Source organism: Lucilia cuprina, chromosome 6 (genome assembly GCF_022045245.1).
Source record: "Lucilia cuprina isolate Lc7/37 chromosome 6, ASM2204524v1, whole genome shotgun sequence".
NCBI lineage: Eukaryota > Metazoa > Arthropoda > Insecta > Diptera > Calliphoridae > Lucilia > Lucilia cuprina.
In genome coordinates, this window is record NC_060954.1 from 34,061,097 (window position 1) to 34,079,867 (window position 18,771).

Sequence of the window (18,771 nt, forward strand, 5' to 3'; positions counted from 1 at the left end):
TTTCGTAAGGATCGGTCCTTATTTGACCCTAGCCCCCATACAAACCCCCCTTCAAAAAATGTCTTAAACGTCTAAAATTGACTTGTAACCATTTGTATCGCAATGAAACTCAATAAAACTGTTATTTAAAAATATATCCTTTTCCCAAATTTACCGAGGATCGGCCGTATTTGACCTATAATAAGTCTCATTAAGAAATTTTAGTTTTTTATCAATAAATTGCTTAAATATTTTGGAATAATATTCAACATAAAAGTTTCTTTATAAAAAGTAAAAATTTTAAAAACATACTCATGGTGTAGGGTATTATAAGGTCGGCCATGCCCGAGTATACTTTCCTACTTGTTTTAAAATTGTTTTATTCTCTTCCTTACCCCAAAAAAAATCCATCAAGGTCATTTAGAGTCTACCAACTCCGAATGTCCATTTAAATACATGATAGTATGTATTTTTAGATATTCACACAACCATGTCACCTTAATGCAAGTAACTCCTCCATGCATCCAAAAGAAACGTGTTTAAATAAACATAAACTTAAAACGAACCTAAGATTTAAAAAATAAACAAGTTAAAAGGTACAGTTACATTAAGTTTTAAACATGAACATTAGGGTGAACTAGAAATGTCAATGTTACCATCTTATATATTAACCCCCGTATTGATAAATACTTAATAAAGTTATTGGTGGTTTTTTGTAGGATTTTTGTATGGTAAATGAGGAGGAGAACGATCAGAGGTTCAATGATACATATACCAATGTAATCCGAAAAAATATACCTAGGCCTGTTGTGCGCTCCTTACCATGAAAAAATAAAAAAACATATTTTTCAGTGTTCAGAAACTCAGTTTCCTGAACGTAATTCCTAAGAATCTTTCAATCAGTGTTAGTCAGGAATGTTATTTCCGGAATAACATCACTTCCAATATACTTGGATCTAACTTCGACGAATGAATCCGCACGTCCAATTTCGCATAGATGTGCTCGTAGTCCTGTGTGTCCACTCAGAATACGTACCATCATACTAACTTCAGACTTGCTCATTTTGAGGAGATTTTTCGTCCTGCTCTCATCAGGATCACCCCATAGGATCTTCGTGGTTCTACCCACTGAGTAGACTGAGTAACATCATGGAATGAGTTTGTAGACACAACTAATGTTTTGTATTCTTTTAACATTGTGTTCTCACGAAAGAATCCAAAACTTTTTGAGCCACCTTAATGATTTTACGCAATGTTTGTTGGTAAATATGAATGCAAAAACTTGTAAATAATCCATATATTAAATGTACATTCCATTCAATCCATTTGCCAACAGTTGCTATCAAATACCTAAATAGGAAGTTTTCCTTTTTTACAGGTGACAGATAACTATTATAAAAGTTATTAAATAGTCCATATGCTCTTATAAATATATTCAGTAGGTATAATGGGTAATTATTAAGCAAAAAGACAAACATAAACTATTAAACCGATTTTAAGGAAATTTTAATCTTATCTAAATAACATCAACATTCTATAACTTTCCGAAACTGTTTTTACAAAAAACTTTTAACTATTAACAAATTTCAAAACTTTCGAATTTTCTGAAAATAATCAAGATTTATTAATTCAGACTTATTATTAATATTTTTGGAAAACAGGTTCGAATAACTTTAAAAACCTAATGATCTGAAGATTTAAGAATGGTTTTTAACACAACTTCAGATGTTCGATTTTAATTTAGAATTTCTAAACAAAACATTATATTTGTCAAATATATTTTTCAAATTTGTCTTGATCTGGAGATTATTTAAAAAGCTTTAATAAAATTTTGAACCAATCTTCGAATCTTCGATTTTAATGTCAAATTTTTAAACAATACATGATAGCTCCGATAATAGTGACATCCCGGAAAAAAAGTTTTAACAGTTATAACTAGTTTAAAAATACAAGTATTTTTTGTTTTTGCTTTTTTAACTTTTGGAAAATTGAAATCGGGAGTTCTGAACATAAACAAGTTAGAGTGATATATTCGGCTGATCCCTCCCCCAATTACTTTAATTTTAATACTTTCCTAATTTACCAAATATTTGTAGAAACAAGTTTTCTGATGATTAAAGCTTGTTTAGGGGCTGGGCCTAGTCTATGACCTATTATAGATCGATCGTAAAATATATTTAAGCTAAATTTCTGTACATAAAAACTATATTTCAGTACAATTTTGTATTTATATCGTAATTTAGTAATAAGTAATGTGTGTTTAAGTGTTGTGTTATGAATACGTGTTATGAACAAATCTTGAAATAGATTTTTAGCTCCATTGTATACAATAGCTTTATTTGGTAATAAGTAATATGCATTTAAGAATTTTTCGTAAAAGGACTTTGTATGGGAACTATGTTCAATTATGTATATAAAGACAACATTTCAAAATTCTGTATATATATAATTATTTGGTAATAAATAATGTGAATCTTAGTGATTTTCTGGACCGATCATAAAACAATTTTATAGTGTAATCGAAAAAAATTTCGTAATAATATTTTTCACAATATTATTTCTCCGTATATGAGCAATACTTGTACCAAATTTTATATGGATATCTTAATTAAGTAAGGAATTATGTGCGTTTAAGTGGACCTTGTATGGGAGCAATGAGCTATGCGCATTTAAGTGATTTTCGGGTAGGGATCTTGTATGGGAGCTATTACCAATTATGGACTGATCCAAAAAAACTTTCATGAGAATATTTCAGTATATAAGAGCAATACTTATACCAAATTTTATATCGATATCTTTATTCAGTAATGAGTTATGCGCGTTTAAGTGATTTTCGGGATGGGACCTTATATGGGAGCTATGACCAAGTATGGAACGATCCAAAAAATAAAATTCATTCATTTTTCACTGAATGAATTCTATTGACTTAAGATTTTAATTTGTAAAATTTTGCGAAGTTATCGACATTGCGACGGAGGTGATTTTTATGGAATTATCTTGCATAGTTTTCGAGAAAATCACATCAGAATGTGTAAAAAATGCTTATTTTTTCGAGATTGTTTCAAATTTTGATTCATTTGATTCATGTGAACCGATTTTGCTCATTTTCAATACCAAACAACTTTGGAAAATGAAAAACAATTTGGGAGAATTTGGTTAAATTCTATTGCTTCGTTTTATTGTGAGCGCACAGTGGTATAGGAAAAAAAAAGAGGGAAATAATTCGGTAACTTCTAAACGGTTAATCCGATTTTAATGAAATTTGGTATGCACAAAGAGGAGGTGTTGTCGAGTTTAGGTTTTGAATTTGAACCTTATAGGCCAACCAGGGGCCCGGCGGGTCCTCAAATTAGGACACCTCGGCTATGTTAAATTTTTAAAACGATCCTATTTCTTCATTTGAGTTCCGATTTAAAAAAAATTTCGTATATAGAATCTCCTCATCGAGCACTATAAAAAATGTCATCATAGCAGTAAATTATCTCTTATAGTTTAGGAGATATTCGCATTTGAAAATTAAAATTTTAAAATTTTTACCGTTCTTACTTTAGTTTTTTGATAATAGCGGGTCCAAATATTCCCGATTTCGCCATTTCTTTTTTTATTCGCTTAACAACAAGTTTATATATCAAGCAGTGAAAGAATTATGTAAAAATCATGACTGAGTCCAAAGTTATAGGCATTTTAATTTAAAAAATTAAAAAAAGGCGATTTTTTGCCATTTTTTGGGAAAAAAGTATCTTTTTCTTTTAAGTTATCTAAAAAGTTTCTAAGAAGATGTATATAGAATTTATACTTTTTGAAAAGCTGACTTTAAATAAAATACGATAAATGAAACAAAACCTAAAAATTTTTGATACCGAGGGGACCAGGTCCATCCAAAAAACCCTATTTTTTTATAGAAAATTCAATTTTGAGCAAAAATTCTCAAATCGCATAGTCGATATCAAATTATAGTGACCTGTTTTATATGACCCAATATGTTCTTAATCATTTTGTAACGGGTTTCGATAACCCCGCCCCTGGTATGGATATAATAGGCAAAAAACCAAAAAATCCCATTTTTGGGATTTTTTAAAACTTTTTGGGAATTCCGGGATTTCTAATAAGAAAATTTGAACTTTTTATTTAATTTTAGATTTTGAGTAAAAAAATCTACCTAACTGTAAAATTTCATCAAAAAATATTCATAAATAAAATTTTTATTGCAATTTGAAAAATTTGTATCTTCGCAAAAACTGAATAAAAAACATTTTTTAATTTTTTTTTAAAAAAGTATTCCGCGAATTTTTTAATTTTCAAAAATTATATACAGTTTTGAAAAATAGACAAAATTACCTTTCCATTGATATATAACATGCCTACCTAATGTTTTTTAAGTGACAAATTAATAAGGATACGTTAGACATATTAGGTAGAATATCATAACCCTTTAAAAAATAATTTAATTTAAGTACCTGTAATTAATATATAAGACAGGTTTATATCTGTTTGTAATTATTTGTAATTTTCTAACCATGGCGATCGTACTAAAAAAAATGATTTGTGCTCCATTTTATTTGAACACTCTTCAGCTCCTTTTCAAGATAAAGTGAACTTCTTATTGAAATATATTGAAACTGCACATAAAAATAAAGTGGATAAAACTGATATATGTAAAATTGAAAATTTTATAAAATCAGTTGATATAAAACTGAAGAGTGTTCGGTATTCCATTGCTAAATTTCGATCGAAATTTTCTGATTGGCTGGATGAATGTGTAGAAGTTGCTATTTGCGTATCAACTGTTGGTGCTCCCTGTAAGCAGTATGAGGATTTGAGCTCAAAATCTAAGAGGAAAAGGTTATCAACTTCACTAGAAACCTTATCTAACGAAGAAGTTTCGGACACTTTTAAAGCAATGTTAAGAAAAGAAAAACAGCCTTTGGATGCCATAAAAATTGCAAATATTCTTCCAACCGCATCACCAAGACGACTGAAAAGAATTGTAAAGAGTATACCCACACCATCATCTGATACAACGTTCACTGAGGAAGAAGCTATTGCGCTTATGTTGCAGCTGGGATTAAGTCGTGATAACTACATAACGTTAAGAAAGGCGCTATCTGAAAAAGGAGTGGATGTTTTACCATCATATGACAAAATAAATGAAAAGAAGAAAAGCATTATACCACCTCCTATTGAAATAACTGATCGGAAGGCTGTTATTGGACTCAGCGCTCTACTCGAAAATACTGCTTTAAGGATTGCTTCTGACTTTTCTTCAGACCAACTAAAAAAAATAAATTCTTGTGATCTTCAACTCATTTGTAAGTGGGGATGTGATGGATTATCAGCACTCTCGGAATATAAACAAATCAACACAAGTGAATCATCTTCCGAGTATAAAAGTGTATTTATGGCATCGCTAGTTCCATTAAGAATTCGAAAGTATGCTGACAGCGATTCTCCATCAACCAGTTTCGATGATATTTGGAAGAATTCGACTCCAGGATCCAAAGCTTTTTGTAGGCCAATAAGCTTTGAGTATATAAAGGAATCCAAAACAACAACGCAAGATTTGATAAATCGTATTGAAGCAGAATTAAAAACTTGGAACCTATAACAATCGAAATAGAAAATTATTCGTTTAACATGTCCTATGATTTAAAACTTACAATGATTGATGGGAAAGTTGGAAATGCCATTACAGGAACATCATCTACTTGGTACTGCTACATATGTGGTGATAAAAAATCAGAATTTTCGAATATTTCCAAGCAAAGATCAATAAATGAGGAAACATTACAATTTGGAATATCCCCCCTACATGCTCGCATACGATTTCTGGAACATTTTCTACATTTAGCATATGATTTAAAGTACAGAAGCATACCGGAAAATGCAAACAAAAGTGCAAATAACAATAAGGAGTTAATGGAAATGAGAGCCAGTGAGAAACGAAGAATTCAAGAGGAATTTAAAAAGCGGATGGGATTAAATATTGATAAACCACTCACAGGATATGGAAGCACAAACGATGGTAATACCGCTAGACGTTTTTTTAAACATTTTGAAACTACTTCCGAAATAACCGGAATTAGTATGGATTTACTGCAAAAGGTCAATATTATTCTAATGGCGATAAATAGCAAGCATAAAGTGAACGCAACAAAATTTGGAGAGTATTCTACAAAAGTTTCTAAATTACTTTTGGAATTATATCCCTGGAAAGAAATGACACCTACAGTTCACAAGATATTATGTCATGGAAAGGTCATCATAGAACATAATATTCTGCCTTTAGGAGAGCTTACAGAAGAACCCCAAGAATCGAGGAATAGAGACTTTAAGCATATTCATCAGTTTAGCTCAAGGAAGTGTTCTAGGCAGTCTCAAAATGAAGATATTTTTAATAATCTGATTCTATCTTCTGATCCTGTTTTATCTACTATAAGGAAACGTTGGATTTGCTACAAAACGTTAGCATTTGAAAATATTCATGAATTTAAAGATTTACTTTATCTTTTAGATATGGACTACTGTGATACCGATTATTTTACAAAATTATATTAATTTATAAAAAAAATAAATAAAGACTATTTTTATATAAAATAAATACTTGTTATTTTTTTTTAGGGATAAAGAATAAAAGATTAATCGTAAGTGGCTGTAAAAATTCATAAAAATTTAGGTAGTAAAACATGCCTAACAAATGTATGGATGAAAATAATAGTACTAGGTTTATTATCTAAAAGATGTTGAGTTTTCCCTAATTAATTTGTCACTTAAAAACATATGTTATATATCAATGGAAAGGTAATTTTGTCTATTTTTCAAAACTGTATATAATTTTTGAAAATTAAAAAATTCGCGGAATACTTTTTTAAAAAAAATTAAAAAATGTTTTTTATTCAGTTTTTGCGAAGATACAAATTTTTCAAATTGCAATAAAAATTTTATTTATGAATATTTTTTGATGAAATTTTACAGTTAGGTAGATTTTTTTTACTCAAAATCCAAAATTAAATAAAAATTTCGAATTTTCTTATTAGAAATCCCGGAATTCCCAAAAAAGTTTTAAAAAATCCCAAAAATGGGATTTTTTGGTTTTTTGCCTATTATATCCATACCAGGGGCGGGGTTATCGAAACCCGTTACAAAATGATTAAGAACATATTGGGTCATATAAAACAGGTCACTATAATTTGATATCGACTATGCGATTTGAGAATTTTTGCTCAAAATTGAATTTTATATAAAAAATAGGGTTTTTTTGGATGGACCTGGTCCCCTCGGTATCAAAAATTTTTAGGTTTTGTTTCATTTATCGTATTTTATGTAAAGTCAGCTTTTCAAAAAGTATAAATTCTATATACATCTTCTTAGAAACTTTTTAGATAACTTAAAAAGAAAAAGATACTTTTTTCCCCAAAAAATGGCAAAAAATCGCCTTTTTTTAATTTTTTAAATTAAAATGCCTATAACTTTGGACTCAGTCATGATTTTTACATAATTCTTTCACTGCTTGATATATAGACTTGTTGTTAAGCGAATAAAAAAAAATGGCGAAAATCGGGAATATTTGGACCCGCTATTATCAAAAAACTAAAGTAAGGACGGTAAAAATTTTAAAATTTTAATTTTCAAATGCGAATATCTCCTAAACTATAAGAGATAATTTACTGCTACGACATTTTTTATAGTGCTCGATGAGAAGATTCTATATACGGAACTCAAATGAAGAAATAAGATCGTTTTAAAAATTTAACATAGCCGAGGTGTCCTAATTTGAGGACCCCCGCCGGGCCCCTGGTTGGCCTATAAGGTTCAAATTCAAAACCTAAACTCGACAACACCTCCTTTTTGTGCATACCAAATTTCATTAAAATCGGATTAACCGTTTAGAAGTTACCGAATTATTTCCCTCTTTTTTTTTCCTATACCACTGTGGAGCGTGTTTTACACAGACAGGCAGACATAGCTAAATCGACTCAGTATTGAAAAGGACCTTAAATATATATATACTTTGTTGGGTCTCAGAAGAATATTTCTTGGTGTTACACACGGAATGACAAAGTTATATGTACCTTCTATCACCACTGATGGTGGTGTAGGATATAAAAACTTAAAACAAATAAAACTAATTCCACATGTATCAATTCGAAATTAATTTTAACCTAACCCAATAGATTTCAAAAGGTTTCACTTTTAGGTAATTCCCCCAATTTTGTTTCTAAGAATTCATTACCAAAAGTCTTCATTTAGTAAAGACCATTACAAAGCATAAAAATAAATGCACGTTTTTTCCAAAAATATACTATTTTGGCCAAATAAAAACTAAAGCCAAAACAAAGAATAAATAAAGTTTCCGTTTTATTTTTTTAATTTTTATCAGAAATATACAAAATCATTTGCCGATGAATGTGGTAAATCCCAAAGACAAAGGAGGGTCAATAATAATTAACTGAAAACAAGTTTATGAAACCAATAACAACGACATTGACAACAACAAGAACAGTTAAAAAGAAATACAAAAACTTGGTACCAATTGACGTAAACGAAAACGGTCACAATGCGTACCAACAGACCAAACAGCCAGCATCAGTCGTTATCGTACTCACACTCTCCGATTAAGCCCCGTACATACTGAAAAACATCAGAGTACAAACGAGTTCCATTCCATTCAGAGATAAATAAGAATTTTATGCATTTTTTATGGTCGAAGTGGCGACTATTAAGTTTCGCTGTGAAAAGGCAAAAACCACATTTACTAAAGGTCCGCATTTTTGGGGTATTTTTGTGAAAATGCGAAAAAAAACCCAAAACAAAAAAGTTGTTTCATAACTGCCAACTAATTTATGTGTGTATATTTTCAATTCAACAAAATTTTTTTAGATTCAAACATTCAAAAGCAAATCAATTAGTTTGAATTAAAACTGAAAGCGTTTAAATTTAATCTGCCAATTTAGAGTTTATGACGCAAAGTATTAAAACAAGTTGATAAATAAATGGATTTAAAGATGCACGTTTTATTATTGCAAAAGAACGGTTTATTAACCCTTAATTGAGTAAATCAAATAGTCTTTGTTTAAGGCTTTTGCTCTTGAATTATTGCGTGGTTTAGGGAATTAAATTCTGCAATGATTAATGATGCAGTATCAAAAACTGCTTTAAATTTTCAACAAAAATTGCGCGAGATTAAAATGTACATAAATGTATACAATGAAGAAAAAACAATGAGACTAAAGTGCATATCAAGCAAAGAGTATTCCATGAAGGACTAGTCTTAAACTAACCCAAATGTATGGAGATGGAACAAAATATTATCAGAAAACGAACATGAGACATATCTGCATTACATAGGACAATTAAATATATACTCTATTAATATTCACAGGATTGTTGTTTTTGATTAACTACCCGATTTTACTATATAGACAAGAATACTAGATTTGACAAATTTAGTTCTTTAGCTAAAGCTCGCAAATCTCGGAAAATAGGCCCCTCCTTAAGTGTTTTTACCATAACAACCTCATTCAGTGATGTTACAACATTGCCTCTAAATCTTTCATTAACTTTTACATTTGACTTTTTTAACTATTATCTACTTAATTCAACTTTTATCTTAATAGAGTATAAAGACCCGGGCCTTGTTTGAGTTTTCGTAAAGAATTCTCTGAGTAAATATCTCATTTGTATTATTCATTATATTATTCCTTTTTTAAAAAATATATATCTCTTAAGAGTCGAGCTTTAAGGCCTTCCTTCATCCCTGTCCCTGTCACGTTTCTTATCCGCTTTAGCAGATGTTATTTATTCCTCTCTACAGACGGCTCTATAACTTTACTTTCATTAATCTGTATTGTAACATTACTTTCATTAATCTTACTTTGCATTGTGGATTATCTGTCTCCTTTCATCTACTTATAACTTGAGGCAACTGCCGATTATAACATGATTGCAGACGCTGACCAGAAAGCTACCAACTCTGGGACAAAAGCTATAAAAAAACTGGGAAATCGCGGAGTCGCTAATCTTCTAGAGAATGTCCTAGTGAGAATTACATATTTTATATCTGTTTTTAGACTGTTGTACCGTTGTTTATCACACTCTATCTATCTATCTATCTATCTATCTATCTATCTATCTATCTATCTATCTATCTATCTATCTATCTATCTATCTATCTATCTATCTATCTATCTATCTATCTATCTATCTATCTATCTCTCTATCTATCTATCTATCTATCTATCTATCTATCTATCTTCTATCTATCTATCTATCTATCTATCTATCTATCTATCTATCTATCTATCTATAAATATCTGTCTGTGAAAAAAGATCGCAAAATTATGCTTTACTTCTTATTACAAATGATTCATTGTCATTTAATATCGCTTGCGTTCAACATTATCGTCATTATTTTTGTTTTATTCCAATTAATTAGATTCACAAACAAGTTTCCGCAGTTGAAAAAAATTTAAACAATTGTTTTAATAAATATCAATATTAACTAACCATAACAAAATTACGTTTACGTACTTAATGCCATTCAAAATTTATCAATGATTGTGGGGATTTTTATAAATTTAAATTTCTTAGTACAATTGTAGTAAAACTTGAATTCCATTCAATAAATTTCGCACGTGATGAAAACAACGTTTCTTATAAAATATTCAAATCTTTCTTATAAATATTCAAAGTACTGTATGTACTAGTTAAACGCTCCAAAAAACCTTAAAGTAAGTTTTCACAAGTTTTAGGTAAAATAAACACAGACACACACACATACATATTTGTATTGTTAAAGTTCAAGTAAGACCATATTGAAATATGAATTAGTACGGCGACGATGGTAGTTAAATATTTGAATACTAAATTTATGCAGAGAATTTATGTATGTCTTTATGTTTTATTATACAGTGATCAGCAAAAGTGATCAAAGTTTATCATTTTGAACTTTGAAGTGATATTTTGTACTTAACATATAAAATTTCATATTATTAGTATCAAGAAGAAAAAAAATGTGGGCTGCGCTGGTTATGTTGATCCGAACATAATCAAGTTTGTCCTTTTTTAATACCATTACAAAAATAATTTTAGAGCACTATTTCAATAGTGGCTCTTCTTTTAGTTAAATTAAGATTATTTCATACTATGTATAATAATGTGAATTAATTGTAAAGTGAATACTTATGTTGGAGGATCGAACCTCAAATAACACCCAATATTATAGTTACACTATTAAAAATCTCAAACTTCAGATTGAGATTGTAATTTTCATTATACTTTTACTCATCACTGTGTTTTATTTTGTATTACCGGTTGTTAAAGTCGCCCCCCAAATGTAGGTGAATCATCGGAATTTCGATTTCAGACGTTTAAATTTATTTCGGAAATTCTCAGAATTATTTTTAAAATCAAATCGGTATTAATACACGGGCATTAAACTAATTATAATGTTAATAATAAATGATATTACTTTTTAAATTTGCAATAATAAATTATTATGTATGCATGTTTGTTTGTATGTATGTATGTATTATACAAAGAAGAATTATTGTTTAAAAAATTTATTGAAATATTCACACGAGTTTTTACCATAAAAGGTAAGTAAAACATTTTGTTTGTGTATTTGAAAAGTAAAGAAAAAGGTGTAAAATGTAGTATTTTAGAGCATGAGTTCAGCTACTTATGTGGTTAAACGAACGTAGTCTTTAACTGCCACTGATTGATACCCAGAAGTGCGTTCGCATAATTAATACTGTTGCCATAAAAAAACTGTATAGTTTTTTGGTTGGTGGACTTTGAGTTTTGATTGTGAACAAAAAGTGCGCTTAGCAACAAAGACAATTTTTTGTGTATCTTTCAGTTTCTTTAAATGAACGGAGTTGAATTTCGTCACTTTTGGAAATTTGTATTCGATTATAATTTTAAAATATGTAATATTTAAAAAACATTAAATCAGATTTCAAAAAATATGTGAAACATTTTTTTATTGATCTATGTAAGAATGTTATTCATATAGTATTTTCAACATAAAAATTTAAAACTGTTTATCAAGTTTTTTTCATAAAGGTAAAAATAGTGTATTTTACATTGAATTTTAATTAAATCTATTTTAAAATATTTTCTTCGAACTATTGCTCTTTAATCACTGGCATCCCGTTTTTCAACTTTGTTATAACCCTTAAAACAGCTTAGAGGCTAACGACCCATTATCGTTTTTACAAACAGAATGACAAATAACAACTTTTTATAAAAATATAAGTACAAAGTTGTCATTTAATTGTACTCTTCAAAGCCCCCGGGGGTATGTTACCTTGATGAAATATCCTCCTTTGTGTTATAGCAAACCCAGGGTAAAAAGGTGCTACCAGTACCTCTAGTCTGCCGGGAATATAAACTAGTGATGTCACTTCACTTCTTGGCTATTCTTTTTATGATTTGACGTGGGGTCTAAACAGAGCGCCACATAATCTGGTACTACAGGTGGCCAGTTGCCCGCAGGATTATGTCCTGGCTGGTTGAGGTTCTTTCGAGATCCACGTAGTGGCTGTGGTTTAAACCCAAAATGGCGGGGAGATAATGTTGGTTTAAATACTAATATATCCTATACCTAATGGGTTTTCTCTATTCAAATGACACAGATCTGTGTACAAAGAATATTCTCGATTCCTGAAACCGATCGGCATTTCTTACCGGTTGTGTAGTGGGGTGTCAGTATATGCTGGGTAATTGTCAGGTTACGTTTTTAGGTGCTGTTGCCAAAGCAAAAGATCAATCTTAGTAGTGTGGTTGCGCGGGCTTTTTGAGGTTAAAGAATGCACTGGAATGGGTCATTATAAATATTTCATTATAGATATTTCAATCTTCCATGAGATCAAAAGCGTGGTCACCTTCCGGTATACCGAAAGATTGAGTGATTGCTTTTTCCTTGTCAAAGTTTGCATAAGAATTAATCCCATGCTGCCTGTCATTCCGCAACAGGGCTACAATGGCAAGAGATTAGATAGCACTAGTACTTTAGCAAAGTGCTTATACATGAAGCGTCTTAGCCAAGTAGAGGGATTCAGGGGCACATGATAGACTATTCTCAAGTCTACCCAGTGGATGAAAAACACCAAAGTGGAATAAGGCCGTCAAGGCAGGTGTTCACATAAAGCACTGTGCCATTCATCTACCCTACAACAGTAGTTTAGTAGCGTATTGTGCGTTTATGCTCAAGTTTTGTAATTCTCAAATATAATGATTCTACAACTACATTAAAGTATTAAAATCAGACACTATTTAGCACCACACGCTACCAATTTTCAATATAACTTGACAAATGCTTACTATATCGAACCAAAGTCGTAATTTCATTGATAAGTTATGCAGAAATCATAAAGTCCCTGTTAGAAAATGTCTTTAATTGACTTTTACATATTATCGCGATCAAAATCAGTCTTAACCCCTCTATAAATTGTTTTACCCAATAGAGAGTTTCTTCAAAAATCTAGTATAAAAGCATACATGGGCACACTGCAGTATAATTTTACTGCATTACACATTTCAGTAATCAGAAAATTTTTACTGGTTACTGAAAAAAATTTCAGTATATCTTTACTGGTTACTGAAAAAATTTTCAGTATTCAGTAACTTTTTACTGATTACTGAAAATAGTAAAATTTTACTGAATACTGAAAAAAATTTCAGTAAACAGTAAAAAATACTGGTAATGCAAATCTTACTGAATACTGAAATTTTTTTCAGTAATCAGTAAAATTTTCAACCAAAATGCATTATTAGTAAAAAAATATTATATTTAACTAAAATTTTCAAACAACTATTATTATATTAATCTCTTTTACTCTCTTTTCTATTAATAATGTAATATTACAAAATATAATATTGTTTCCAACAACTTTTTATTGGCTGACAAAATAATATAAGATTTAGATTTATTATATTAATTTGTACATAGCTAAGTTCTTGTCTTCTGAAAAGATTGACAATGCCAAAAAGTAAAATTTATCGCACTATAGCTACTTTTGATTATAAATATGTCTTATATTCAAAAATATGTTGAAAATATAATTTTTAGTAAATTATTAGATTGTACGGAATACTGTAAACACATTTTCAGTAATCAGTAAAATACTGCATTTTTTTTTTGCAGAAACCAGTAAATTAATTGCAATTTTTTGCAGTAATCAGTAAAATTTAGTGAATACTGAAAATATTTTCAGTAACCAGTAAAAACTTACTGAATACTGATTTTTTTCAGTAATCAGTAAAACTTTACTGAATACTGAAAATTTTTTCAGTAAACAGTAAAAACTTATTTTTACTGCAATTTTACTGGTACTGCAAAGTGCCCATCTATGTATAAAAGTGATTACTACTAAGTCTAATTACTAAATTTTTTTATAGATTTAGGAGGCTTTTAAGTTTTATTAAAAGCTTTAAGTTGTGCTTTAGTTATATCAGTGATTTGGAATAAACTGAATAAAAGCTTTTCAGAGAGGTAATGTTCTGGTAATACACCTCTAGATTCTTTTATGTTATAAAATATTTCTTAACTCAATATGATTGAAAAAAATTTGTCCATAATTGGTGATTCTACATTCAGTGTATAATATTTAATACACCATGAAGTACCTATTTCTGAAATCGTTGTGAACTCGTCCTCAATTTGTGGATCAGGTTTATTTAAGGTTCACAAGTTTATTTAAGGTGTACCGTTTTAACGGCCATGTATCTTAAAAAGTTAGCAGAAAATGTTCATAAGATCTGTAATTATGAACTTAAAATTTTTGTAAGTTGACTCTGTTGTTAAACATATTCTGACATCATTGTAAGATCATTGTGTATCTAGCATAGGCTATCTTACAGTCGGTCTTAAATTGGTATAATTATTTTTGCATATATCTTAAACAATCAATAACTTTTTTATTTTTTTATTAAATACATTTTATTGCAATTTGTATATCAAAGTGTCTGAAATAAAATAATGAATATTTAATTACGGTCAATTATTCGCACTTATAACGTACGTCTAATATGTAGCTATTTATTCCTACACAAATAATTAAATAGTAAATGAATATTGACAGGTATGCTCGACTATATGTTACCTACAACTGCTAAATTAAGTAGTTGGACAATTCATAATAAACATATTGTTGTCGAAAACTAATGTTCTGAAATAATAAATATTTTACTGGGTTTCTTCTCAGTAACAAACATTTAACAATTCAATTTTAGTGATAGACTTCGCAACTAAATGTTTTGAATGAAAGCTTTCAGGCAGAAATCGACAGGTAATTTTTTTACCATTTAACTGAGCACATATTATAGATGATAACGACGTACAACATTTAGCTAAATCGGATTAAATTCACAATTAAAACAAATTATAAATACTATTAAAATTGCGCTTTTAACGAATATATTTTAGTTTTGATCTATTTTTTCCGTAACGGAATGTAAAATCGATGGCATATTAGGAATAACAAAAATACATACCTCCATTGTATATAGGGACTAGGGTCAAAGGAGGTTTTATCAATACAAAATTCATCCGAGCCATCAATGCTAATACAAAACTTGATTGTGCATCTTTTTGTCGAAATACGAGTATATTAATTAGAGTTTGAAAGCCCTATTCAGCGGGTTCTATTGTATGTGGGCTAGGAAAAATAATAGACCGATGTTAAACATTTTCAATAGGCTTCAACCCTGGTACAATAGAAGATCATGCGCCAAGTTTCATTGAATTATCTTCAAAATTGTTACTTGTAGCTTGATTACCGATTGGTATACCTTAAGGTGGTATGTAACGTACAATAATATTTGTCCTATACCCAAACATCAGCTCAAACCCAATATAACCTCTGCACTTAAGTGGTGTAGGGTATAACTACTAGATTTGTTTACTAGATTTACATACATCGGCGCCTATGCTTTAATCGACTCAGGAAGTGTTTCTGGTTCGTTTGGTATATTTTAAGATGGGTAAGGTGAAACTCGGTTTTAACCATGGGAAACTCGGTTTTAACCGTGGGAACAGTAAAAATTTTCTAATAATTTATAAAAATATTAACCTTTTAATAAATGCAGACATTTTTTATGGGAAAATTATTCAATAAACCAAAAAATTGCCATTGATATCTTTATGCATACCAGATTTGTTAGTTTGTCTCAATTAGCCTTACTAGGCTAGGTCGAATTAAAAATTACTTTGCAAATTTTCACATAATATGTATGTAATAATACATAATTATATAAATAATATGCAACTGTACTTACATATTTATCAAAAGGCTGTAATATAGTAGTCATTATCACATAATGATCTTACTTTTTTTTTGCTTTTATACAAATTTGCAAAACAACAATAATTACTACAAAATACGCACTTCGAGAATTACTGACCAGACAGCCAACAAGACAATCCATCAAATTAAGTACGTCTATTGAGTATTTCAATATTGTTTGTTATTGCGTTTGAACAACAAATAAACAAGATTTTTTTTTAATATAAATTTAATTAAATTTTAAAATAACAATAAAAAACATCTACGATTTGTAGTATTAACAATTACATTTCCCTGTTTCATTAATTCTAGATTACAAAACAAACAAATCGAAGAGAATATATTGAAAGAGACAAAAATATCACGTGAACATTTGACACCGGAAATATCACTGCATTTAATAACACCTGAATGTAGACTTTTTCACGAACCCCAATTGGAGGTGGAAAATCGTATATTTGATAATGATCCATTTTGGGCATTCTATTGGCCGGGAGGTCAAGCTTTAAGCAAGTAATTAGCGTACAATTTTATAAATTAAAATTTTTATGTTTTTAAATGATCTATTGCATTTTAGATTTGTTTTGGAAAACCCAGATGTTGTTAGGAACAAGTCCGTTTTAGATGTTGGCAGTGGTTGTGGTGCCACTTCTATAGCAGCCATAATGAAAAATGCAAAATATGCTGTAGCCAATGATATTGATGATGGTAAGTATAATATGGAAAGGTCCAAATACTTAGTAAACACTTTATTATTAGAGAGATTAAATATTTTTTAATTTCCTCTCTTCTCATTATCTTATTAAAGAACTGATCTCTTTCGATATAGTTCGATCCATAATTGATAAAAATCCCCATAAACCAACCTATATTTATAATAATTATAAACTCATCCTACATCCATAATATTATTAATATTGATTTCTTTTATTTTAGCTGCCAGCTACGCTGTTCTGCTCAATGCAAAATTAAATGGAATAAGTCTAGAAAAGTTAAAAACTTCAAGTGATAATTTAATTGGTTCTAATATTTCCGAAGATATCATTTTCATAGGTGACCTTTTCTATGACGAAGAAATTGCTGAAATTCTTTTGCCATGGTTGCACAAGTGTTGCAGTGAGGGTAAATTAATTTTTATTGGTGATCCCGGACGTCATGGTTTAACGGAGAATCGTTTGAATTTTATGAAAAAATTAGCCACATACGAACTAACTGAAAATTGTTGTATTGAAAATAGAGGTTTTAAGTATGTAAATGTTTGGAGATTTCAATAAAGTTTAAGAACATTGTTATATTGCAATTTTATTTATTTAGTTTAACTTATAAATCATAGATCACTCATTGTGTAACGGTAAAGACCAATTAGGTAGAGGTAGGGATAGGGAAACCGAAAGCTATTCATACAATATATAAGTTTCCTTTTGAGAAGATGCATTTGATATATTCGCAATTATTTTTATAAGGATCCATACGAGGCTGCATAAAGCACCTTAGCAATTGATAAAGTGTACTCATGTGACCATTCGACTTGAACAAAATATCGGATATATGTTTTTAAATGGTTTTTATCAAGTATAGCCATAGTAGTTCCAAGGTACCATCAATTTCATCAAATAAGGGAACTATCATCTCGCCATCTTATTGAAAGGTTGGCTGCCATTATATATTATAATACACCTATTAGATATCTTATAGTAACAATGCCTATTTATTGCACTTTTTATACCCGACACCATTTTAGTGGTATGGTATATTAGGTTTCTCCCGAGAAGGGCTTTTGTTTCATACTGTCCTTAAATACCCTGATAAATTTTGAAATGAAAGGGCTTCTTTTAGCCCTAGCCTCCATACAAAGTTAAAAACAAGTACGCGAGTGCCAAATTTCTGCCAATTATCTTGAAAATTACAATAGGTACCTTGCGCACAATGTTTACATGGACAGCCAGACGGACTAACGGACAGACTTACAGACGGACATAGTTTAATCGACTCAGAAAACGATTCCATGCCGATTGGTATACTTTAAGGTGGGTATAGGTCGAATATTTTTGTATGTTACATACATCAGCACAAACCCAATATACCCTCCCCACTAAAGTTGTGTAGGGTACAAAATAATATAATGTCTACAATTCGCTTAAAAAGACTAGTGTCGCAATAAAATTCATCATAAATACATTAGCGTGTCATTATTAATTTTTGGCAGCTCTGAACTATTTTAAATCTTAGTTTTAGAAACAGTAGAAATCCTATATAACATATTCCCTTAATGACACGCTTATGAAAATTTTACTATTCTTTTCACCAAATCTTGATTTACCTCGAATATGTTATTTGCAATCACTTTTCTACTTCTCTTTTTTATCTTTTAACTGGGTTTTCATTTGTAAAGAAATATTTGGTTTATAAAAGTAAATATGTAATCGCATGATTAAAATATAGTTTATAAAGTATGACATCAATTATTTGCAGAATATCGTAGAGCTCTTTAGGGATGAACAAGCAG

The 18,771-nt window shown here is 29.7% G+C and overlaps 1 protein-coding gene across 2 annotated transcripts in view; it reads left to right on the forward strand.

Moving 5' to 3' along the window:
- LOC111686666 (electron transfer flavoprotein beta subunit lysine methyltransferase-like) overlaps positions 1-17,559 on the forward strand; it is a 51,819-nt gene extending 34,260 nt beyond the window's left edge. The window contains exons 1-4 of one of the 2 annotated variants that reach the window (XM_046953382.1): positions 10,678-11,499; positions 16,578-16,778; positions 16,843-16,973; positions 17,202-17,559. In XM_046953382.1, coding sequence (XP_046809338.1) covers positions 11,474-11,499; positions 16,578-16,778; positions 16,843-16,973; positions 17,202-17,539 — 696 coding nt within the window. In that variant the 5' untranslated portion in view covers positions 10,678-11,473 and the 3' untranslated portion in view covers positions 17,540-17,559. Of the gene's footprint in view, positions 1-10,677; positions 11,500-16,577; positions 16,779-16,842; positions 16,974-17,201 lie in introns of those variants that run through there. The other variant, XM_023449035.2, reaches the window with a different exon arrangement.
- The last annotated feature ends 1,212 nt before the right edge of the window (positions 17,560-18,771 follow it).